The sequence below is a fragment of the Palaemon carinicauda genome, chromosome 44 (assembly GCF_036898095.1).
Source record: "Palaemon carinicauda isolate YSFRI2023 chromosome 44, ASM3689809v2, whole genome shotgun sequence".
Taxonomy (NCBI): domain Eukaryota; kingdom Metazoa; phylum Arthropoda; class Malacostraca; order Decapoda; family Palaemonidae; genus Palaemon; species Palaemon carinicauda.
In genome coordinates, this window is record NC_090768.1 from 12608489 (window position 1) to 12633488 (window position 25000).

A 25000-nucleotide genomic window follows, 5' to 3' on the forward strand; every position below is an offset into this window, starting at 1 on the left:
TGGCGGATTTTCCTTGTACATAACACTTAATTGTTTCTGAAATATTAATTTGATATTCTACCAAAAAGTCCTTACAAGGAACTGTTTCTCTTATGATATATAGTTTTTTTTACATTACTTTATTTTCGTAAAGGTAACGCAATTGAATGTTGTTTAATGTAAGAAGCTACATTTGTATGTATAGTTATATGAACGTCAATCATTCTTGGGGTCTTGATACATGCTACGTAATGTGTACCTGAAGTAATTCAAGAAAATTGGACTTTCAGTATCCAGTAAACAGTTTGCTAGATTAATTAATCCCTGAGGAAATTAAACGAATTCCTTACCTATTCTAAACAAGTCATAAACTTAGCTAGTCACTTGTGCCAGGGTTCAAATCTACCCGTATATAAATACTTTCCTTGTGGTAGCCTATTTGAAACGTCCCTGCCTCGTGATCTACTAGACTCTGGTTCGAGACCCGCTCAATCTCGATAGTTTCTTGAAGTATCTGCCACCTCACCATCCTTGTGAGCTAAGGATGGCGCTTTTGGGAGAGCCCATAGGCGTAACTTATTAATCATCAGTAGCCATCAGTAACCAATGGGTGAAGAGGGTGCTTGGGCGATGATCATACGGTATGGTCAGTCGTGCAAGGGTATTGTCTCTGTCCCTTGCCTCTGCCATTCATGACTGGCCTTTAAACGTGGCTTTTCATGCTAACAAACGAATGTTTTTCATATCACTGATAGTTTTAATTTATCCTGTGTTTCTTGAGACGTTGTGCTCAGGTATTTGGATATCGGAAAGGCTAATTTGCAACTACTTTTGGAAAAGCTAATTTCAATGTTATACATTAAAATGGTAATTTTCTTTGGTATAACAATAACTTGTGTAGAACCAATTCATGCAAGTCCTGTTGATTTGACTTGATTTATGATCTTTGACAGAAGTCTTATTGCTCATTTTGTTCCTGGTAGAATAAAATTTATGGGACATCTCTAGATTAGTCAGTATCATCTTTTTATTTCTTCATCATTGTCGTATTTCTTAAATACAAAATACAAATTTTGATAGTAGTTTTCATAGTGACCTTTCATTGTCTCAAATCCGCTAACAATGTGAAAATTGATATATTTTTAGCAAAATAATTCTAAACCCTTTCGGCAATTTGTAGATTTTGTCGTCAGAATTCACATGCACATGATATTTCTGCTAAAATTGGTGTCACGTATACATGTCAAATTGTTTGTTTCAGTGTTATGCTGGCCCTACGAAATTAACATTTATCAAGTGACAGCCAGATCGATGATAAAATCCTATTTCGAATGATAAGAATATTGCAATTTAGTGAGCGTTTTAGTTAATCCGTAGCAACAAATGGTTATCACAGCTTCAAGAAGAAATCAAAAGGTTTATTGCAACAGCAAATTTGGAACAAGGTAACAACCAACATAATTTTTTATTACCGTTACTAGGAATCCAACATGCCATTGATTATTTTTTCATTGTATGACACCATATAGTTTAAGGGGGGAATTTTGAGGTTCGCTGTAATATTTTTTCTCTAAATTCTCAAGTTCTTTATTCTGTGTTGTCGAGAGCAATGTTCATTTGGATTTATCGTCCTTTCATAAGCCTTGTCATCAATATTGCCAGCTTTCAAGCCTTGATTACTATTAGTCTAACCAAGCCTCGTTGGCGTTCCGAGCGATTGAATGTCATTTGCATCCCTGTCTCCCCCCCTCCTCCCCCCTCAAAAAAAAAAAAAAAAAAAATCCCACTTAAGTATAGGATAAAGAATTTCAACATTGGTCTCAAAATTCATGAATATTCATTGTTGGTGCATTATCAGTTTAAAAAAAAAAAAAAAACTACTACTTCACAAGGTAATGTAGTTATCCGCAACGTTACATCTAATGTTTATAAGTATTGTATTTGGAAAATGGGTTTTCGCTCTTTCAGATCTGTAAAATACTCTATCTAGGTCGTGTAATATGATCTCCCGGGGCAATTATTGCGTCGTCTTACATTTCATTAAGGTGATCACTTTCATATCGAAAACATGAAAGCAAGTCAGGTTGTCATCTTCATCGCCAGGCTACCCTTATTATTATTATTATTATTATTATTATTATTATTATTATTATTATTATTATTATTATTATTAGCCAAGCTACAACCCTAGTTGGAAAAGCAAGATGCTATAAGCCCAAGGGCTCCAACAGGGAAAATTAACCCAGTGAGGAAAGGACATAAGGAAATAAATATTGAAGAGAATAAATTAACAATATATCATTCTAAAAAACAGTAACAGCGTCAAAACAGATATGCGAATATCAGAATGCCAGAAAACCTCAAATCAATCAATCAATCAATCAATCATCGCTAGGTTAAAGATTCTATCATTGGTGTGCTGAAGTACATAAAAAATGCGGGAAAAAACATTAATTAGTAAAGTAAGGAGGAAAGACGACCATATCTTGGATTCTTAAATATGCCTTCGAAAGCTCTTTTTTTTTTTTTTTTTTTTTTTTTTGCCCATCATAGCTGTGCCATCTCTCATTGTAGATAATGCGATTCAATTCACGAAAAGACGTCATGGACGAAATGTTGTTGTCTATGTTAATAGAGTTAAAAGTAACAGCGATTACAGTACCTTAATGGTTCTATGGAAGTAGAAAAAATATTATTATTATTATTATTATTATTATTATTATTATTATTTTCATTATTATTATTGCTTGAATTAGTGGTGTAATTAATTCGGCCACGCCTTCTTACCCAAGTAAAGATATAGCTGTCTTTAACAAAATGTAATTCAAGGGTATTCTACCCACCCCAGTGTTTCGCATGGCTCTTTTGTTGAGTTATCTGTATTATGAAGATAATCACAAGTATCTGAATCGACTTTGTAACTTATTGATAATAAACTTGTATCGATTGTAAATAAAGCAAAGCATTATGTTGTGGGTCATTGACAGGTAACTGAAGTATCGAAGTGCCATTAGATAGGAATCAGTTACAAACACTAAATCCGTACGTACTTGAGGGTACACTCGGGCACACTATCCTATCTAATCTCTCTCCATATTGTTTTGTTAAAGTTTTTATAGTTTATATAAGAAATATTTTTTTTTAATGTTATTACTCTTGAAATATTTTATTTTTCCTTGTTTCCTTTCCTCACTAGGTTATTTTCCCTGTTGGGGCCTCTGGGCTTATAGCATCCTGCTTCTCCAACTAGGGTTGTAGCTTAGTAAGTAATAATAATAATAATAATAATAATAATAATAATAATAATAATAATAATAATAATAATAATAATAATACAGGCCATAAATTTGATGATTACATTTGAAACAGATGTCTACGGATGTTTTGGAAAAATAGATTTATTTCTAGTATACAGTATATCCTTGTAAGCATAAACAACTAAACTGTTTTGCACAACCTTTTCTAGCTCTTCATAATTCAGAAAGCAATTAATTTTGTGTAGGAATCTGCGTGGCCTTTAAGCAAAATATTGATTTAGGTAAGTTTAGTTTAGTCCCAAGTCAAGAGAATAATCTCGGTGGCCTGCGGGACCCTCTCTTAAATACACAAGCACGTATTTATGCTATCCACTGAGTAATACTCTATTTTGAATTATCGAAAGAAAAACATCACTTTGAATAGTTTCGAATAAAAAGTCTGTGGCCACAAAACAAGCAGTTAGTTCTTTGTTTTCATACCCACGAAGAATAATATCAAAACTTCTCATTTGTAAATTGATCAGTGTTATGTTTTTGACGTTGTGAAACTTTTAACATTTGTATCCACGATTAGTATTTGATGCCACTTACCTTAATACCACATCGAACGTGTTCAGTATATCAAATTCCTCTTTTGAGTAGTGCCAATGTGTTTCTATCTTAAACAGTTTATGTAATTGATGAAATCCGAAGAACATACGTTCGTTTCATGATCACCATGACCTGATTGGTAACGTCTCTGTCTTATGTTTGCTTGTCGGGGGTTCGAGTCCCGCTCAGACTCGTTAGTGCCATTCGTGCCCGCAACCTTACCATCCTTGTGAGCTAAGTTTGGGGGCTTTGGGGGAGCCTATAGGTCCATCTGCTGAGTCATCAGCAGCCACTGTCTGGCCCTCCCTGGTCCTAGCTTGGGTGGAGAGGAGGCTTGGTCGCTGATCATATAATATATGGTCAGTCTCTAGGGCATTGTCCTGATTGCTAGGCCAATGTCACTGTCCCTTGCCTCTGCCATTCATGAGCGACCTTTAAACCAGCACAATTTCAGAAGACTTTGCTATCCCCTTGAACTTGACCTTTTCATTGTGACCATATCTCAGACAATAGATGCAAGTTAACACATGCTATCTGTTACGTTGCATACGTTCTCTGTTGTAACATACAGTAATTTTATCCTCATTAACATGAATAGCTTTTCGAATTCCCCCATCACGATTTCAGAATTATATGGACAGTCCTACCTGCACCAAGTGTCTGAAATGTCATACTTATCCTCTCTTTTACATTAGGGATTGACTGTAATAACCGATTTCTGTCAACTAATGCATTTACCACATCGTTCTCTTCTCTATAAACATTGCAAATCATACCTTTTGCTTTCAACTTCCCAATACTGTTCGTAACGGCACCTTGAACCATCGTTATGTATTATAATCGATGCATCATCTCTACTGCTTGCATCAGCAAAGTTTACAACAACGTTTCCAGTTGAAGTAGACCTCATATCAACAATTGCAATATTTTAAAGTCTGGCAACCTCGTTTCTCTTCTCAGTTATTTTGATTTCAACCCTTAACTTTTTCTGCGTAAGTTTCATTCTTTAGGGTAGGAAGAAACATCTTCATTGCAGCTTCATCTAATAAGTCAGACTTTGTCGAGAGGTAATCAATTCTAGATTTATCCAGTAACTCAAATTTCATCAAGAAATTATCTGATTCCATGTCAACGATCCCAGTCCAATTTGGTAAGTCCCCGCTGGCTCTACCCGTAAGCCACTTTCACATTATGCGTTTTCAATTCGCTTTCGCAAGCGGTGCGGATCCGCTTTTGTCAGTCGAGTGATGGATTATATGAATGAATCCTTTCACACTTGAGCGGAGCGGATTTTTCACCGCAGCGGCACCTCCCTGCATACCCGGTGCCCCACTAGCTTTGCGGGGATCTGCTTTGCTGACGGTGATATATTATGTTCAATACGAGTCTCCACACCACACGATCTTTTTCCACTTGGTGAAATCTAACCAAAGCCGTTTGCGTCAATAGGGGTAGGAGGGGATGATAACGTTCGTCGACAAGTAGTAGGCCCAGCAGTAAAATGAATCTAGTTACATGGGACAAAAGTCCAGAAGAATACAAATGTTAGAGTTTTGTTACATCGGCTTGGAAAGAAGTTTGTTGTGGATTAAGGGAGGATTGAAAGAGTGTGGATGATAAAGAAAAGAATGAATTTGCTAAGTGTAGCCTATTCACTTTTCAATTTACAAGCATTCTTCTTTTATAATACCAATTGTGGCAAATTAGTTTCTGCATAGATGTTTAGAAAATTGTAGACTATAATTAATTCATAAGTCTAGTTATAAAGACATTCTTTACAGTAATTCATATGATTTCTCACATTCATATGTTAGAATATTGCCAACTCAAAGCTCCCTCTTCACTCATTTAAAATCAGCAAATGTTTTTCTGATATCATTTTCGAGCGGCGACCGCAATATCTGCGATTTTCGTTCGCTATACCTGCGGTGTGGAGACCGCTTCGTGTGCGAATTTTTTTTTAGCATCATTGTTCAGCGATTGTTCCTCCTTTGTTAACTACATTTCATTTCTGTATTCAGGGCATAAACATTCCATTCGCTGTATATTACCATTGCTAATGTCATCACGACTCATTTTGTGACGAAAATCTCATCCTATCCAGTCTATCTTCCTTTTCCAGATTTACATATGGGACACTGTTTCCCAGTTACAATAAGTGATTTCATACAAAAAAAAAAAAAAACTAATCTCACTACTAAGATGTATCATTCGTTCAAGCTGAGAAAGAACTCAGCAAGCACGTTTGCACAATGCCGCCGCTCGTGTAATTAGTTAGTCATACAATTAATGAAATATTAAAGTCCATTTATAAATTGGTATAAGGAAGGTAATATATAGATATTTACAAAAAGGTCTGATTGTAGTTTTTTCCCAGTACATACTATAAAACACAATACCCACATCACAAGACGGAAGACTAAATTTTCTAGTATTCTTTATGGAGTCTTGAAAGGCAATCTTCGATTGTCCAGTGTTGTAAAGTTTTAGGTCCATTGGACAATTAAACAAATTTGGACACTATGTAATTACAGAAATTTGTACATTTTGTGATCATTTATTTTGTCTTGATAGCAATATTAGATATTTGTCCGTTTGATCTTGTGGTTCCAATACGATTTCCCAAGTGTCACTTTTGTTTGTTTTGGTCTCGATTTGCGCATATATACGAAGTGTCTAAAAATATATTACTTTTTGGTATTATGTTCTGTTCATTTCACACACACACACACACACACACACATATATATATATATATATATATATATATATATATATATATATATATATATATATATATATATATGTGTGTGTGTGTGTGTGTGTGTGTGTGTGTGTGTGTGTGTAGACTACTCTATATTTTAAATAAAAACCCCAAATGCCTCTTCTTATCCATTTTACTATATTGTTATCGCAAAATGTTAAAAGGGACGTTTACTTAGGTATCAATCTATCATATATATATATATATATATATATATATATATATATATATATATATATATATATATATATATATATATATATGAGAGAGAGAGAGAGAGAGAGAGAGAGAGAGAGAGAGAGAGAGAGAGAGAGAGAGAGAGAGAGGGGGAGATCGTCACTGTAAAACAAAAATCATGCAACTGTTAAAATAATGAAGGCTGTTGGAGGTTAACTTCTTGTTTGTCGAAATCTAGTTACCATTTGCTGTTCGGATCTATACTCGTCCGGTCTTTCTTCTTGTGTCGGCTCCTTGTTTTGTCAAGTTTTTAATATGATCCCCTATTACCAGGTGAGGAAGACTGTGGAAACTTTGTTCTTCCGGGACAACAAAAGAAGAATAGACTTTGTTTTGGCCTACAAAGAAGAGGATGATCCCGAAAAAGTCGAAAGACGTCGTGTGTATGAACAAAACCTCAAGGAAGAAGGATTAGAGCTGGAAACCGAAGATAAGACCGTGAGTAACGTTATTTTTTTCTACTGGACTATTGGTAACGGATTTATGATGATCATGTGAAAAGTAGGGATTGCAAAGTAACGAATCTTAGTATATTACTTTTAAATTCTAGGTATTATTCTCAAATTTATTTGGATTGTGCCTACCTTCAGTTTATAGTTTGATATTTTGGGTGGTAATAGTGATATGAATCAGTTTTCCACCAAACCCATCCTTCATATTGTTTAAAGGTATTGTCTGTGTTATGAAATGCTTAGATAATTTTTGCTCTGGTTAGTCATTCTGTGCAAATATTTGTTTAGCTAACTCTCGGAACGTGTGCACGAAGTTTGGTAAAGTTGGTCAAAAAAAAAAGAAAAAAGAAAAAAAAAACTTCCTACCCTAGCTAATAAATCGGGTATTATTGACTGTAAATCGTATTTAGACTACCCAAACTACTACAAATGCACTCTATATCCAATCAATAAGACAAACCACGGCGAAAAACCAGGTTGGGGGAAAAGAAACTAATCTGAATAATCTATAATAGCATTAGCCTACATCCTAGTCCTAACTTTTCCAACAGGCCATTCTTAAATAAGCCCATAATCTGTTAGTCAAATTTTACAGAATTACAAGCTAAGTTGCATCCTTACATTGGTAGATTTACAGTTTACACAAGGCATGGCTTCTGGATGTTAGTATTAAATGTCTTTACATTAAAGTGTGTGTTGTAAGAATCTGATCTTATTAACCATATCAACCAAGTAGCTTCAGTGATGTAAGATGCCCTTGCAAAGGAATATGAATTTGGGACTATAATGGTTAAATAAGATTTTTGGGTGGAGGAACACAATGCGTAAAATAAAGGAATGTAGTGTAGTTTCATCATACCCTCCTAACCTAACCTAGGGTATAACTACCTCTGACACCACCCCATTATCTAACCTGATGAACAGTGTCATATCACTTGGGAACCATTCAAACTACCTATGCACTTAAGCTAGGCTTATTAACCATACCTGATTTGGAATAAGTTGCAGAGGGGGATTCACCTTTAGAGCAAAACCCTCTTCAGATACTTCACATTAGGAAGCACTAAATATTAAAGTTTCAGTAAATTACTGATAAACGGAACAGAACATAGTCATTACTTGAAACTGGTTGCTGCAAAAAAATAACCCAGGGCTTCGAATCATTAAATGTACCATTAAATTTACCAAAACAGCTGGTCAACGGGATTACACATTGGACGTCCCCTCTGAAAAAAATCTTCGCTTTCGACAGAAACTGGGTTTTTGTTCCCGTCGACTGAAACGGTCTCTGGAATTTCTTTAATTCCAAAATTGTATTTGATTGGATAAGAATACAACAAATGAACTGAACCAATTAGGTTCCAGCATTATCCCCATTTCCACAATTCTTTATGAAAACAAAATGTAGTGTGATTTTCTTATCCAATATGTATTACCAAAGAATAGAATAAGGGTGGGAACCCCATCGTGTGACCTCGTTCAAGTTTCATTGGAGCTAATGAAAATTCCATGTGATTAATGATATAGGTAAATATTTAGGTAATTGTTTCAAAACATTTAAGTATGTTTTTGTTTTCATATTAATGAGATATAAAAGAAGAAATAAATATCCCACCCTGGTTTGAACTTTAATATCTTATGAGGTCTGATTTAATTGGAGATAAGCTTTTACTTTCTCAGGACCAACCTTTAAGTTTTGTCAAAATATATTTGTTCCGTAACTGGAATACAAACCTACGCTATTTATTAGGTGTTATGACTTTTGGCGATAGCTTGATACCGCTTCTGCTCACACACCTGTGAGTTAGCTGGCATTGCTTTTGGCTCGGATGGTGAACGGTCATTGCCGTTCTTCATCCTCACCAAGTTATTTTGGACTGCCATTAATTGCTTTTTGTTTGTGCTCTCTCTTTATTAGTGTGTGTGTGTGTGTGTGTGTGTGATGACTTCTGCCGACCATGCGTATCTGCCCTGCGGTACTTTCATGTTGGCCGTGGACACTGATCGTCACACCCCTTGTCCCGCCTGCAGAGGTCAACGGTGGGAAAGGATAGGGATAACAAGTGTAGCAAGTGTTGGGAGTTGTCTGCCTTTGAGCCGGCAGAAAAAGAGGTCAAAGCGCGATATTTCAACGTAAAAAAATTTCTATGATAGGGAAAATACCCAGGGCTTCTACTTTCGATCGTTCTCTTCCGAGAGACCAAAGAGTAGTAACGTAGGCCCTTTAATTGTTGGTCAACCCTGGTCCTGGAGAGATGGTGTTGCTTCCCCAGTGAAGTAGCCCCAACTCTCCCCCAGGGTGAGGCCATGTGTCTTTCTCCTTTTGTACAGGTGTGGTCATCCTTGGGACGTCTGGGTTTGCCCTCCTAGGACTCTTTGCTGCAGCTCATCATCTGTGGTGCTTGTGTGCAGCCTTCGTCGACATCGGAGGTGGATCCTCTGTCGTACGTCGACGTACTGGTGTCTGAGGCGTCTTCAGTCTCTTCACCTGTTGCTGCCAACTGCGCTTCCCCCGTTCCTGATGATCCTTCGAGGGGGAAGCAAAGTCTTTCGTCTGTCTCTCCTGCGAGTTTCTCCTCGGAGGAGGAGTTCACTCATAGACTCCTCCACGGAGGACTGCTGCTTGTAGAGGTCAGCTTGCTGATCAACCGGCCCCCAGAGAGACGTCGGCGATCTCGCAGAGCTTGCCCTCCGCTTCGCCTTAGAGGTCTCCCTTCGCCATCGGTGAAAAGGCGCCTCTTCGGCTCTTCAGCCTCGTCTTCGCAGCCTTCACTTGCAGAGGAGCCTCCTCCTTCCGTTGTCGCCTGGCCTTCAATCTTCGCACATTCCTGGACCTTCTCCTGAAGACGCTGCCTCTAGTCCTCGGACTTCAGTCTTGGATTCTTCTGAGGGTCGCTCACGATCCCTCACGGAGGATGTTTGCCCTTCCAAAGGGCACATCCCTGCTCCTAACCTGCCTTCACCATTCCTGTCTCGTGATGTTGCAAAACATCCCTTGCCCTTGAGAACGCGTCTTCCTTCACAGCGATCCAGACCTTCGGCTTGGCGCCAGCACTCGCCAACATCTCGTCAGCGCTCTCCAGCACACCAACGCTTTCCAGCCCATCAACGCTCTCCTGCGCTTCAGCGTTCTCCTATGCCCCAGCGCTCTCCAATGCCCCAGCTACCTCCCGAACGCCGGTGCTCTCCAATGCCCCAGCACTCTCCAATGCCCCAGCACTCTCCAATGCCCCAGCTACCTCCCGATCGCCGGCGCTCTCCAATGCCCCAGCTATCTCCCGATCGCCGGCGCTCTCCAATGCCCCAGCTATCTCCCGATCGCCGGCGCTCTCCAATGCCCCAGCTATCTCCCGATCGCCGGCGCTCTCCAATGCCCCAGCTATCTCCCGATCACCGGCGCTCTCCAATGTCCCAGCTATCTCCCGATCACCGGCACTCTCCAATGTCCCAGCTATCTCCTGATCGCCGGCGCTCTCCAGCTCGTTCTCGCGTTCAGAACACCAGCATTTGCTGGCTCATCGGCGCTCAACAGCTTATTGTCGATGGCCAACGCACGTGAGCTTACCAGTGCTCACCAAGACACCAGCGCTCTCCTACTTGTCAGGGCTCCCCTACTTATCAGGGCTCCCCCGTGCATCAGCGCTCTCCAGCTCGCAAGCACTCTTCAGCTCCCAAACACTCACCTGTGCACCTGCACTCTCCTTTGCATCAGCGTTCTCCAACTCGGCGCTCGTCAGCGCTCTCTGGCTCGCCTGCGCCCGCTTGCGCACCAGCATTCTCCGGCTCACCAGCACTTTCCTGCGCTCCCGCGCTTGCCTGCACTCCCGCGCTTGCCTGCACTCCCGCGCTTGCCTGCACTCCCGCGCTTGCCTGCACACCAGTATTCGCTTGCTCACCAGCACTCTCCTGCACAGCACTTGCTTGCGCAGAATTTGCTTGCTTGTTACAGCGTGTCTGCCAGGAGGAGGAGGAAGAGGCTCCACAGAAGGGTTCAAGATTCCAAAGATTCCATCTTCAAAGGCAGACACACCGCATCAACCATTGGTCGAGACTCCTCACAGGGACCAATGGATCCCTTTCTCTTCAGGAGATCTCTGACAGTGCCACTGTCAGGAGACAGCCTTAGTTCAGTGCCATGGTCACAGCAGTTGTACAAGCCTTCGGGCCTGCTATATCATCCCGCTCTTCAAAGACCTCAACATCCGGCGGCTCCAACAGATCTCCGGCAAAGAACCTTGGCTGCTTCCCTCTTAAAGAGAAAAAGAGGAGTCTCAGACGTGGTAACATCCGTAGGGTGAAACTGATTCCTGTTTGGCCATCGAGGCCTGTCTCTCCTGTCTTGCCCTCTTGACGCTCTCCTGCCTCACCTCTGACGAGGGAGTCTCAGGAGGTTCGAATTTCCTCACTTCCACCTTCGGAGGAAAATTCTCCTCGCATAGGGAGTGCTCCACCACCAGCGGAAGTCAGGAAGGAATGTGGTTTTGAGTTCTTAGGTCTCTAAAGAGACCTCCCTATAAACCATTTCGCCAGGCAACAGATCGCCACCCGACTTGGAAGATGGTGTTACTACTAGCTTTGGCCAAGAAAGTCAGTGAACTTCATGGTCTCGTACAACATCGCCCATTCAAGGGGATGGGAAGAGGTAAGGTTCAGCTTCGCTCTGAGTTTGTAGCCAAGACTCGGAATCCGGGAGTGGCATATCCCCGATTCGATTCCTTCCGGATTTCAAGTCTCCGCTCTGTAACTGATGACCTTGATCATGTCTTACTCTGCCCAGTGAGGAGTTTGAGGGTGTACCTTAAGAGAATAGCCGCAGCCCGTCCCCTTTGTGCGTGCACATTTCGTCAGCACAGGGAGGAACAAGAGGAGGGTCACTAAAAACACCATATCTGCTTGAATTCTCAAGGTCATAGACCATGCCCTGAATCCGGACCCTCCTCCTTCACGTCCCCCCAGTTCTCACGATGTCAGGGGCGTAGCTATGTCTCTGGCATTCAAGAGAAAAGTCTCAGCGACACAGGTTCTACAGGCTGGGGTTTGCAAACGTCAGAATACGTTCACAGCCCATAACCTGCAAGACGTGACCCACAGGAGGTTCGTTACGTTCTCTATTGGCCCTGTGGTGGCTGCACAACAGCTGCTATGATACCACAAGCTCCTTATTGGAGTAGTAGTAGAAGGTTGAGGGCACTGTTACCCGGTTTTAGTCTGCATGAATGAAAGGTTTGACTGGCTCTCATTCTTTTCTTCAGCTTCCCCTTTCTTGGGGAAAGCAGCATCCTGGGTTCTCTGCACAAGCTGACCTAAACCACTGCAGGTAAACCATGCTTCCTTGTATACCTAGTATTAAGCTAATAACGTTGCGTCCCAATACCCTGGCGAGGTGGTACAGTAATACCTTGAGATACGAGCATCCCAACATATGAGAAAATTGAGATGCAAGAAGAGTTCCGAGCAAATTTTTATCCCGAGATAAGAGGAAAAATTTGAGATACGAGGTACAGTAGTTCCTATGCGGCTGTCAGGTGGCCGCGTGTGCGAGAGGCTGCTCACGAGGACAGCATCGCTCGGTCTTTCCCGTCGGATCTCGGTCATGTTAAGTTTATCTGAGAGCATCGTTTTGTTTTCTTACCTGTTTTTTGTGTGAATCATTCATAAATAAATAAACAATGGGTCCAAAGCAAGCAAGTGCAAACAAGGGTAATAAAAAGAAGAATCTTATGATGACAATGGAGATGAAGCATGAAATAATTGCAAAACATGAGAATGGCGTAAGAGTGACTGAGCTGGCGCGCCAATATGAGAGGAGTACATCAACTATATGTACCATCCTCAAGCAGAAGGATGCTATAAAGAGCACCTAGCCTTCCAAAGGGGTAACCATCCTTTCCAAGCTGCTTAATGATATTCACAGCGAGATGTAGAGGCTTCTTTTAATTGGGATAAATGAGAAACAGTTGGCGGCTGAGAGCGTGACCGAGACGATCATATGTGAGGAGGCCAGTAGAATCTATGATGACTTAAAAGGGAAGCAAGCAGCTGAGAAAGGGGAGACTTCGACGTCAGCGGAAACCTTCAAAGCCAGTCGTGGCTGGCGGGATAATTTCAAGAAACGGACTGGGATACACTAGGTTGTGAGGCATGGGGAAGCAGCAAGTTCCAACGCGAAAGCTGCGGCGGACTTCATCATAACCTTTGCCTCGGTTATCGTCCGACATGGCTTCATCCCCCAAAAAGTCTTCAACTGCGATGAAACTGGCCTTTTTTTGGAAGAAAATGCCCAGGAGGACTTTCATCATGGCAGAGAAGAGACGAGACTACTGGGCCATAAACTTATGAAGGACCGATTAACTCTAGCCTTGTGTGCCAATGTCAGCGGTGACTGTAAGGTCAAGCCACTGCTGGTGTACCACTCTGAAAGTAAAATTGCAAGTGATGTGGCGTGCTAATGCTAAGGCTTAGGTTACCCGGCATTTCTTCACAGAATGGGTTAATTTGTGCTTTGGTCCGGCAGTCAAAAAATATTTGGAGAAAAACCTGCCATTTAAATGTCTCCTGGTCCTCGACAATGCCCCTGGTCACCCTCCAATTCTCGAAGAGGACATTCTTAATGAATTCAGGTTCATCAAGGTCTTTTATCTCCTGCCCAACACCACGCCACTCCTCCAGCCCATGGACCAACAAGTTATTTCTAACTTCAAGAAACTGTACATAAAGCATTTATTCAAGAAATGCTTTGATGTCACATACAACACCAATCTCGCCCTTCGGGAATTTTTGAAGGAACATTTCAACATCATACATTGCTTGAAAATTATTGACAATGCATGGCAGGGTGTCACAAGACGAACTCTTGATTCAGCGTTGAAGAAATTGTGGCCAGCTTTCGTCGCTGAGAGGGACTCTGAAGGATTCGATACGACAGACCCTGATGACCCCGAACCTGTTGTAATGGATGAAATCGTGTCTCTTGGAAAGTCCATGGGGCTAGAGATAGACGAGGCAGATGTGAACGACCTTGTCGAGGAGCATCAGGAAGAGCTCACAACACAGGAATTGATCGAGCTCCAGGAGATGCAACATTCGGAGGTGTTGCTGGAGCTCAGTAGCGAGGAGGAGGTGGAAGATGAGGGCCACCTTTCTACGGCAGAAATCAAAGACATGATAGTGAAGTGGCAGGAGTTTAATAATTTTATGAAAGAGGCAAGTTGGTGAGTGGTCATGCGTTAGCCTATTGTGACAACACTTGCGTGCGTCATTTTTGCAACACTTTGAAGGGGAGACAAAAGCAAACATCCCTAGATAGGTTCCTTTTAAAAAGGCCGTCAAAAAGTGCAGGTGAAAGCGAGGCAAAAGGAGCCAAGCCGGAAGGAGGAGGAAAGTAAAAAAAATGAAAATGAAAACAAAATGTATAATTAAGTTTAGTGTAACGTAAGATTAACATTTTATTTTTAAATGTGTGTACAGTAAGCTAATTTCATTTAAGTTAAATTTAAAGTTAAGGTTATGTTACGTAGTGTCACGAAAGTGTTGCGTACCTAACGTGTTGCCGTCAAGTCTCTCTCCTCCTCGTCCTCCCAGATGCTGAAGCCTTGACGAGGATAGTGGGCTTAGGGATCAGCAGCTGGGCTACGATGTTCGGTGGGAATTGCTTTCCCACTGGTCCTGGGTGCCAAGCTGTTGATCCAACTAACTTAGTCAGCACTTACTCTTTTCCTTTTGTTTATTTAATTTCTCCTCCCATCTCCAACTCTTGGGCATGAAGTTGTTGGTGACTTTGCCTTGTGTTTGATTATGGTTTGGCTGCTTCTTTGGATTTGGCGTTGGTGGGATGGACGGCATACCATCTCTAAAGAACTCTAGTACCCGACGTGCCCGAGCGAGGGAAAAGTTTTATGTCAAACCTTTCCCTCAGTGCTGGGTCTGATGTTGACGGCCGTCATGACGCCTCAAGTGCTGAGGGCGGGGTGTATCTCTGGATATTGCCCCTAGGGCGGCCCTAATTTGAGGGATGACCCTGTCCTCTAAGTGTGGCTCCTTGGTGGGTGGGGGGAATATCCAGATGATATAAGTCTTCTCGTCATTATGGCGACCCCACCAAAACCCATTGACAACCAATCTGCTTTCTCTCTGATTTTGGCTATGAATAATTCTAAGAGCTCCATTGTTACTATGGAACCATATTAGGAACTTATAAAAATAGTAATCCTGTTAGTTAAGCCAGTGCCTTTGGACTGGAGTTTTTATGACATTCACAAGGAGTTTTCAAAATTTAGATCAATAAAAGAAATCAGGAATAGACTTGGCAATGATAATAAATCCTTTGAAAACCGGATTATCTTTGACAAAGTGACAGAAGCCCATAGAGCATACAAGGAATTTAATTCAGCTACTACTGTATGAATGTTAGACTTCCAAGGGCAGAAGAGGTACCTAGGTATCTAGATGTATGTAGACCTCATAATGATCCTGAAGATCCTAAAGTAACTTAAATATCTAGATCACAGAATCCATCCCACTCTTTGGCCAGTGATTGATCTCGGCCCACTCTTTGGCCTGTGATTGATCTCGGCCCACTCTTTGGCCTGTGATTGATCTCGGCCCACTCTTTGGCCTGTGATTGATCTCGGCCCACTCTTTGGCCTGTGATTGATCTCGGCCCACTCTTGGGCCTGTGATTGATCTCGGCCCACTCTTGGGCCTGTGATTGATCTCGGCCCACTCTTGGGCCTGTGATTGATTTCGACCCACTCTTGGGCCAGTGATTGATCTCGACCCACTCTTGGGCCTGTGATTGATCTCGACCCACTCTTGGGCCTGTGATTGATCTCGACCCACTCTTGGGCCTGTGATTGATCTCGACCCACTCTTGGGCCTGTGATTGATCTCGACCCACTCTTGGGCCTGTGATTACTCTTGGGCCTATGATTGATCTTGGCCCACTCTTGGGCCTATGATTTATCTCGGCACTCTCTTTGGCCTGTGATTGATCTTACCCCTCTCTTTCACCTATGATTGATCTCGGCCCACTCATTGGTCTGTGATGAATCTAGCCCCACTCTTGTGCCTGTGATTCTGTGATTGATCTTGACCCACTCTTGGCCCTGTGATTGATCTTGGCCTACCCTTGGGCTTGTGACTGATCCCTGCCCACTATTGCACCAGTGATTGGTCTCGACCAAGTCTTGGGCCTGTGATTGATCTCGGCCCACTCTTGGGCCTGTGATTGATCTCAGCCCACTCTTGGGCCTGTGATTGATCTCAGCCCACTCTTGGGCCTGTGATTGATCTCAGCCCACTCTGGGGCCTGTGATTGATCTCAGCCCACTCTTGGGCCTGTGATTGATCTCACCCCACTCTTGGGCCTTTGATTGATCTTGGCCCACTCTTGGGCCTTTGATTGATCTTGGCCCTGTGATTGATCTTGGCCCTGTGATTGATCTCGGCCCTGTGATTGATCTCGGCCCACTCTTTGGCTTGTGATCTATCTCGGCCCACTCTTTGGCCTGCTATTGATCTCGGCCCACTTTTGGGCCTGTGTTTGATCTCAGCCCTTTCTTTTGCATGTGATTGATCTCGGTCTAATCTTCCGCCTCTGATTGATTTCGGCCCACTATTTGGAATGTGATTGATCTCCGCCCACTCTTTGGCCTATGATTGATCTCGGCTCGCTCTTTGGCCTGTGATTGATCTTGGCCCACTCTTTGGCCTGTGATTGGTGTCGGCCCACTCCTTGGTCTGGGGACTGTGATGGATCTCGCCCCACTCTTGGGCCTGGGATTTATCTCAACCCACTTGTGCCTGTGATTGATCTCGGCGCACTCATGCCTGTGATTGATCTCGGCCCACTCATGCCTGTGATTGATCTCGGTCCACTCTTGTGACAGTGATTGATCTCGGTCCACTCTTGTGACAGTGATTGATCTTGGCCCACTCATGCCTGTGATTGATCTCGACCTACTCTTGTGACAGTGATTGATCTTGGCGTACTCTTATGCCTGTGATTGATCTTGGCCCACTCCTGCCTGTGATTGATCTCGGCCCACTCTTGTGACCGTGATTGATCTTAGCCTACTCTTATGCTTGTGATTGATCTCGGCCCACTCTTGTGACCGTGATTCATCTCGGCCTGCTCTTATGCCTGTGATTGATCTCGACCCACTCTAGTACCTTTTGATAGATCTTGGCCCACTCTTTGGCCTGTGATTGATTTTGGCCCACTCTTTGGCCTGTGATTGATCTCGACCCACTCTTGGGCCTCTGATTGATCTCAGCCCAGTCTTGGGACTGAGATTGATCCCGGCCCTCTCTTCGGCCTGTGCTTGATCCTGGCCCACTTTTCTGCCTGTGATTGTTCCCGGCCCACTTTTCGGCCTGTGATTGATCTCGGCCCACTCTCCAGCCTGTGATTGATCCTGGCCCACTCTCCAGCCTGTGATTGATCCTGGCCCACTCCTGCCTGTGATTGATCTCGGCCCACTCTTGTGACCGTGATTGATCTTAGCCTACTCTTATGCTTGTGATTGATCTCGGCCCACTCTTGTGACCGTGATTCATCTCGGCCTGCTCTTATGCCTGTGATTGATCTCGACCCACTCTAGTACCTTTTGATAGATCTTGGCCCACTCTTTGGCCTGTGATTGATTTTGGCCCACTCTTTGGTCTGTGATTGATCTCAACCCACTCTTGGGCCTCTGATTGATCTCAGCCCAGTCTTGGGACTGAGATTGATCCCGGCCCTCTCTTCGGCCTGTGCTTGATCCTGGCCCACTTTTCTGCCTGTGATTGTTCCCGGCCCACTTTTCAGCCTGTGATTGATCTCGGCCCACTCTCCAGCCTGTGATTGATCTCGGCCCACTCTCCAGCCTGTGATTGATCCTGGCCCACTCTCCAGCCTGTGATTGATCCTGGCCCACTCTCCAGCCTGTGATTGATCCTGGCCCACTCTTTGGCCTGTGAATGATCTTGGCCCACTCTTTGGCCTGTGATTGATCTCGACTCACTTCTGGGCCCGTGATTGATCTCGGCCCAATTCTAGGCCCGTGGAATTTCTCGGCCCACTTGTGGTCTTGTGGAAGTTCTTGGCTCACTTGTGATGCCGTGGAAGTTCTCGGGCTACTTCTGGGCCCGTGGAAGTCCTCAGGCTACTTCTGGGCCCGTGGAAATCCTCGGGCTACTTCTGGGCCTGTTGAAGTTCTAGTTCCACTTCTGGGCCGTGTGGAATTTCTTGACCCACTTGTGTGCCCGTGGAATTTCTTGACCCACTTCTGGGCCCGTGGAATTTCTTGACCCACTTCTGGGCCCGTGGAATTTCTTGACCCACTTCTGGGCCCGTGGAATTTCTTGGCCCACTTCTGGGCCCGTGGAAGTTTTCGGCCCACTTCTGAGGCTGTGGAAGTTCTCGGTCCACTTCTGGGGCCGTGGAAGTTCTCGGTCCACTTCTGGGGCCGTGGAAGTTCTTGCCCCACTTCTGGGGCCGTGGAAGTTCTCGCCCCACTTCTGGGCCCAATGAAGTTCTTGGCCCACTTTTGGGCCCGTGGAAGTTCTCATTCCACTTCTGAGCCCGTGGAAGTTCTCATTCCACTTCTGAGCCCGTGGAAGTTCTCGGCCCTCTTTTAGGTCCGAGGAAGTTCTCGGCCCTCTTTTAGGTCCGAGGAAGTTCTCGGCCCTCTTTTAGGTCCGAGGAAGTTCTCGGCCCTCTTTTAGGTCCGAGGAAGTTCTCGGCCCACTTCCCGGCCTGTAGAAGTTCTCAGCCCACTTCTGGGCCCATGGAAGTTCTCGGCCCGTGGAAGTTCTTGGGCCACTTCTGGGCCCTTGGAAGTTCTCGGGCCACTTCTGGGCCCTTGGAAGTTCTCTGCCTACTTCTGGGCCCTTGGAAGTTCTCGGCCCACTTCTGGGCCCGTGGAAGTTCTTGGCCCAGTTCTGGGCCCGTTGAAGTTTTCGTCCCAGTTCTGGGCCCGTTGAAGTTTTCGTCTCTGTTCTGGGCCCGTGGAAGTCCTCGTCTCTGTTCTGGGCCTGTGGAAGTCCTCGTCTCTGTTCTGGGCCCGTGGAAGTTCTCTTCCCAGTTTTAGGCCCGTGAAAGTTCTCGTCCCATTTCTGGGCCCGTGAAAGTTCTCGTCCCATTTCTGGGCCCGTGGAAGTTCTCGTCCCACTTCTGAACCCGTGGAAGTTCTTGGCCCACTTCTGGGCCCATGGAAGTTCTCAGCCCACTTCTTGGCCTGTAGAAGTTCTCAGCCCACTTCCCGGTCTGTAGAAGTTCTCAGCCCACTTCTGGGCCCATGGAAGTTCTCGGCCCACTTCCCGGCCTGTAGAAGTTCTTAGCCCACTTCTGAACCCATGGAAGTTCTCGGCCCACTTCCCGGCCTGTAGAAGTTCTCAGCCCACTTCTGGGCCCATGGAAGTTCTTGGCCTACTTCTGGGCCCGTGGAAGTTCTTGGCCCACTTCTGGGCCCGTGGAAGTTTTCGTCCCAGTTCTGGGCCCGGGGAAGTTTTCGTCTCTGTTCTGGGCCCGTGGAAGTCCTAGTCTCTGTTCTGGGCCCATGGAAGTCCTAGTCTCTGTTCTGGGCCCGTGGAAGTCCTCGTCCCAGTTCTGGGCCCGTGGAAGTTCTCGTCCCAGTTTTAGGCCCGTGGAAGTTCTCGTCCCACTTCTGGGCCCGTGGAAGTTCTCGTCCCACTTCTGAGCCCGTGGAAGTTCTTGGCCCACTTCTGGGCCCATGGAAGTTCTCAGCCCACTTCCCGGCCTGTAGAAGTTCTCAGCCCACTTCCCGGCCTGTAGAAGTTCTCAGCCCACTTCCTGGCCTGTAGAAGTTCTCAGCCCACTTCCTGGCCTGTAGAAGTTCTCAGCCCACTTCCTGGCCTGTAGAAGTTCTCAGCCCACTTCCCGGCCTGTAGAAGTTCTCAACCCACTTCTGGGCCCATGGAAGTTCTTGGCCCACTTCCCGGCCTGTAGAAGTTCTCAGCCCACTTCTGGGCCCATGGAAGTTCTCGGCCCACTTCCCGGCCTGTAGAAGTTCTCAGCCCACTTCTGGGCCCATGGAAGTTCTCGGCCCACTTCTGGGCCCTTGGAAGTTCTCGGCCTACTTCTGGGCTCTTGGAAGTTCTCGGCCCACTTCTGGGCCCGTGGTAGTTCTTGGCCCACTTCTGGGCCCGTGGAAGTTTTCGTCCCAGTTCTGGGCCTGTGGAAGTTTTCGTCCCACTTCTGGGCCCGTGGAAGTTCTCGTCTCTGTTCTGGGCCCGTGGAAGTCCTCGTCTCTGTTCGGGGCCCGTGGAAGTCCTCGTCTCTGTTCTGGGCCCGTGGAAGTCCTCGTCCCAGTTCTGGGCCCTTGGAAGTTCTCGTCCCAGTTTTAGGCCCGTGAAAGTTCTCGTCCCATTTCTGGGCCCGTGGAAGTTCTCGGCCCGTGGAAGTTCTCGGGCCACTTCTGGGCCCTTGGAAGTTCTCTGCCTACTTGTGGGCCCTTGGAAGTTCTCGGCCCACTTCTGGGCCCGTGGAAGTTCTTGGCCCACTTCTGGGCCCGTGGAAGTTTTCGTCCCAGTTCTGGGCCCGTGGAAGTTTTCGTCCCAGTTCTGGGCCCGTGGAAGTTTTCGTCCCAGTTCTGGGCCCGTTGAAGTTTTCGTCCCAGTTCTGGGCCCGTTGAAGTTTTCGTCTCTGTTCTGGGCCCGTGGAAGTCCTCGTCTCTGTTCTGGGCCCGTGGAAGTCCTCGTCTCTGTTCTGGGCCCATGGAAGTCCTCGTCCCAGTTCTGGGCCCTTGGAAGTTCTCTTCCCAGTTTTAGGCCCGTGAAAGTTCTCGTCCCATTTCTGGGCCCGTGGAAGTTCTCGTCCCACTGCTGAGCCCGTGGAAGTTCTTGGCCCACTTCTGGGCCCATGGAAGTTCTCAGCCCACTTCTTGGCCTGTAGAAGTTCTCAGCCCACTTCCCGGTCTGTAGAAGTTCTCAGCCCACTTCTGGGCCCATGGAAGTTCTCGGCCCACTTCCCGGCCTGTAGAAGTTCTTAGCCCACTTCTGGACCCATGGAAGTTCTCGGCCCACTTCCCGGCCTGTAGAAGTTATCAGCCCACTTCTGGGCCCATGGAAGTTCTCGGCCCGTGGAAGTTCTCGGCCTACTTCTGGGCCCGTGGAAGTTCTTGGCCCACTTCTGGGCCCGTGGAAGTTTTCGTCCCAGTTCTGGGCCCGTGGAAGTTTTCGTCTCTGTTCTGGGCCCGTGGAAGTCCTAGTCTCTGTTCTGGGCCCATGGAAGTCCTAGTCTCTGTTCTGGGCCCGTGGAAGTCCTCGTCCCAGTTCTGGGCCCGTGGAAGTTCTCGTCCCAGTTTTAGGCCCGTGAAAGTTCTCGTCCCACTTCTGGGCCCGTGGAAGTTCTCGTCCCACTTCTGAGCCCGTGGAAGTTCTCGGCCCACTTCTGGGCCCATAGAAGTTCTCAGCCCACTTCTTGGCCTGTAGAAGTTCTCAGCCCACTTCCCGGCCTGTAGAAGTTCTCAGCCCACTTCCCGGCCTGTAGAAGTTCTCAGCCCACTTCCCGGCCTGTAGAAGTTCTCAACCCACTTCTGGGCCCATGGAAGTTCTCGGCCCACTTCCCGGCCTGTAGAAGTTCTCAGCCCACTTCTGGGCCCATGGAAGTTCTCGGCCCACTTCCCGGCCCATGGAAGTTCTCAGCCCACTTCTGGGCCCTTGGAAGTTCTCGGCCCACTTCTGGGCCCTTGGAGGTTCTCAGCCCACTTCTGGGCCCTTGGAAGTTCTCAGCCCACTTCTGGGCCCGTGGAAGTTCTTGGCCCACTTCTGGGCCCGTGGAAGTTTTCGTCCCAGTTCTGGGCCCGTGGAAGTTTTCGTCCCACTTCTGGGCCCGTGGAAGTTCTCGTCTCTGTTCTGGGCCCGTGGAAGTCCTCGTCTCTGTTATGGGCCCGTGGAAGTCCTCGTCTCTGTTCTGGGCCCGTGGAAGTCCTCGTCCCAGTTCTGGGCCCTTGGCAGTTCTCAACCCACTTCTGGGCCCATGGAAGTTCTCGGCCCACTTCCCGGCCTGTAGAAGTTCTCAGCCCACTTCTGGGCCCATGGAAGTTCTCGGCCCACTTCCCGGCCTGTAGAAGTTTTCAGCCCACTTCTGGGCCCATGGAAGTTCTCGGCCCACTTCTGGGCCCTTGGAAGTTCTCGGCCTACTTTTGGGCTCTTGGAAGTTCTCAGCCCACTTCTGGGCCCGTGGAAGTTCTTGGCCCACTTCTGGGCCCGTGGAAGTTTTCGTCCCAGTTCTGGGCCTGTGGAAGTTTTCGTCCCACTTCTGGGCCCGTGGAAGTTCTCGGCCTGTGGAAGTTCTCGGGCCACTTATGGGCCCTTGGAAGTTCTCTGCCTACTTCTGGGCCCTTGGAAGTTCTCGGCCCACTTCTGGGCCCGTGGAAGTTCTCGGCCCACTTCTGGGCCCGTGGAAGTTCTTGGCCCACTTCTGGGCCCGTGGAAGTTTTCGTCCCAGTTCTGGGCCCGTGGAAGTTTTTGTCCCAGTTCTGGGCCCGTTGAAGTTTTCGTCCCAGTTCTGGGCCCGTGGAAGTCCTCGTCTCTGTTCTGGGCCCGTGGAAGTCCTCGTCTCTGTTCTGGGCCCGTGGAAGTCCTCGTCTCTGTTCTGGGCCCGTGGAAGTCCTCGTCCCAGTTCTGGGCCCTTGGAAGTTCTCTTCCCAGTTTTAGGCCCGTGAAATTTCTCGTCCCATTTCTGGGCCCGTGGAAGTTCTCGTCCCACTGCTGAGCCCGTGGAAGTTCTTGGCCCACTTCTGGGCCCATGGAAGTTCTCAGCTCACTTCTTGGCCTGTAGAAGTTCTCAGCCCACTTCCCGGTCTGTAGAAGTTCTCAGCCCACTTCCCGGTCTGTAGAAGTTCTCAGCCCACTTCCCGGTCTGTATAAGTTCTCAGCCCACTTCTGGGCCCATGGAAGTTCTCGGCCCACTTCCCGGCCTGTAGAAGTTCTTAGCCCACTTCTGGACCCATGGAAGTTCTCGGCCCACTTCCCGGCCTGTAGAAGTTATCAGCCCACTTCTGGGCCCATGGAAGTTCTCGGCCCGTGGAAGTTCTCGGCCCACTTCTGGGCCCGTGGAAGTTCTTGGCCCACTTCTGGGCCCGTGGAAGTTTTCGTCCCAGTTCTGGGCCCGTGGAAGTTTTCGTCTCTGTTCTGGGCCCGTGGAAGTCCTAGTCTCTGTTCTGGGCCCATGGAAGTCCTAGTCTCTGTTCTGGGCCCGTGGAAGTCCTCGTCCCAGTTCTGGGCCCGTGGAAGTTCTCGTCCCAGTTTTAGGCCCGTGAAAGTTCTCGTCCCACTTCTGGGCCCGTGGAAGTTCTCGTCCCACTTCTGAGCCCGTGGAAGTTCTTGGCCCACTTCTGGGCCCATAGAAGTTCTCAGCCCACTTCTTGGCCTGTAGAAGTTCTCAGCCCACTTCTTGGCCTGTAGAAGTTCTCAGCCCACTTCTTGGCCTGTAGAAGTTCTCAGCCCACTTCCCGGCCTGTAGAAGTTCTCAGCCCACTTCCCGGCCTGTAGAAGTTCTCAGCCCACTTCCCGGCCTGTAGAAGTTCTCAGCCCACTTCCCGGCCTGTAGAAGTTCTCAGCCCACTTCCCGGCCTGTAGAAGTTCTCAACCCACTTCTGGGCCCATGGAAGTTCTCGGCCCACTTCCCGGCCTGTAGAAGTTCTCAGCCCACTTCTGGGCCCATGGAAGTTCTCGGCCCACTTCTGGGCCCATGGAAGTTCTCGGCCCACTTCCCGGCCTGTAGAAGTTCTCAGCCCACTTCTGGGCCCATGGAAGTTCTCGGCCCACTTCTGGGCCCTTGGAAGTTCTCGGCCCACTTCTGGGCCCTTGGAAGTTCTCGGCCCACTTCTGGGCCCTTGGAAGTTCTCGGCCCACTTCTGGGCCCGTGGAAGTTCTTGGCCCACTTCTGGGCCCGTGGAAGTTTTCGTCCCAGTTCTGGGCCCGTGGAAGTTTTCGTCCCACTTCTGGGCCCGTGGAAGTTCTCGTCTCTGTTCTGGGCCCGTGGAAGTCTTCGTCTCTGTTATGGGCCCGTGGAAGTCCTCGTCTCTGTTCTGGGCCCGTGGAAGTCCTCGTCCCAGTTCTGGGCCCTTGGAAGTTTTCGTCCCAGTTTTAGGCCCGTGAAAGTTCTCGTCCCATTTCTGGGCTCGTGGAAGTTCTCGTCCCACTTCTGAGCCCGTGGAAGTTCTTGGCCCAATTCTGGGCCCATGGAAGTTCTCGTCTCTGTTCTGGGTTTGGCCCGTGGAAGTTCTCGTCCCAGTTCTAGGCCCGTGCAAGTTTTCGGCCCACTTCTGGGGCCCGTGCAAGTTCTCGGCCCACTTCTGGGCCTTTGGAAGTTCTCGGCCCATTTCTGGGCCCGTGCAAGTTCTCGGCCCACTTCTGGGCCCGTGCAAGTTCTCGGCCCAGAAGTGGGCCCGTGCAAGTTCTCGGCCCACTTCTTGGCCTTTGGAAGTTCTCGGCCCATTTCTGGGCCCGTGGCAGTTCTTGGCCCACTTCTGGCACCGTGGAAGTGGGCCCGTTGAAGTTCTCGGCCCAGCTTTTGGGAGACAGTACAGTACATCTATTATTATTTCACCGTCAATTCTTTTACTGTATTATCATTAATTTATTATTATTAATAGCTAATCTACAATTATTACTAGCTAAGGTACAACTCTTATCTAGAAAATTTGGATGCCACAAGTCCTAGGGCTCTAACAAGGAAAGTAGCCAGGTAATGAAATGAAGTAAGGAAAAAC

At 46.8% G+C, this 25000-nt stretch overlaps 1 protein-coding gene across 5 annotated transcripts in view; it reads left to right on the forward strand.

Moving 5' to 3' along the window:
* The window catches only part of LOC137634164 (anoctamin-5-like), a 500953-nt gene that overhangs the window by 149592 nt on the left and 326361 nt on the right, over positions 1–25000 (forward strand). For all 5 annotated transcript variants that reach the window (XR_011042462.1, XR_011042463.1, XM_068366420.1 and 2 more), the window contains exon 5: positions 7102–7266. Coding sequence is in view for 3 of the 5 variants with exons in the window: in XM_068366420.1 (XP_068222521.1) it covers positions 7102–7266 (165 nt within the window). In the remaining 2 variants the exon portion in view is untranslated. The remainder of the gene's footprint in view (positions 1–7101; positions 7267–25000) is intronic.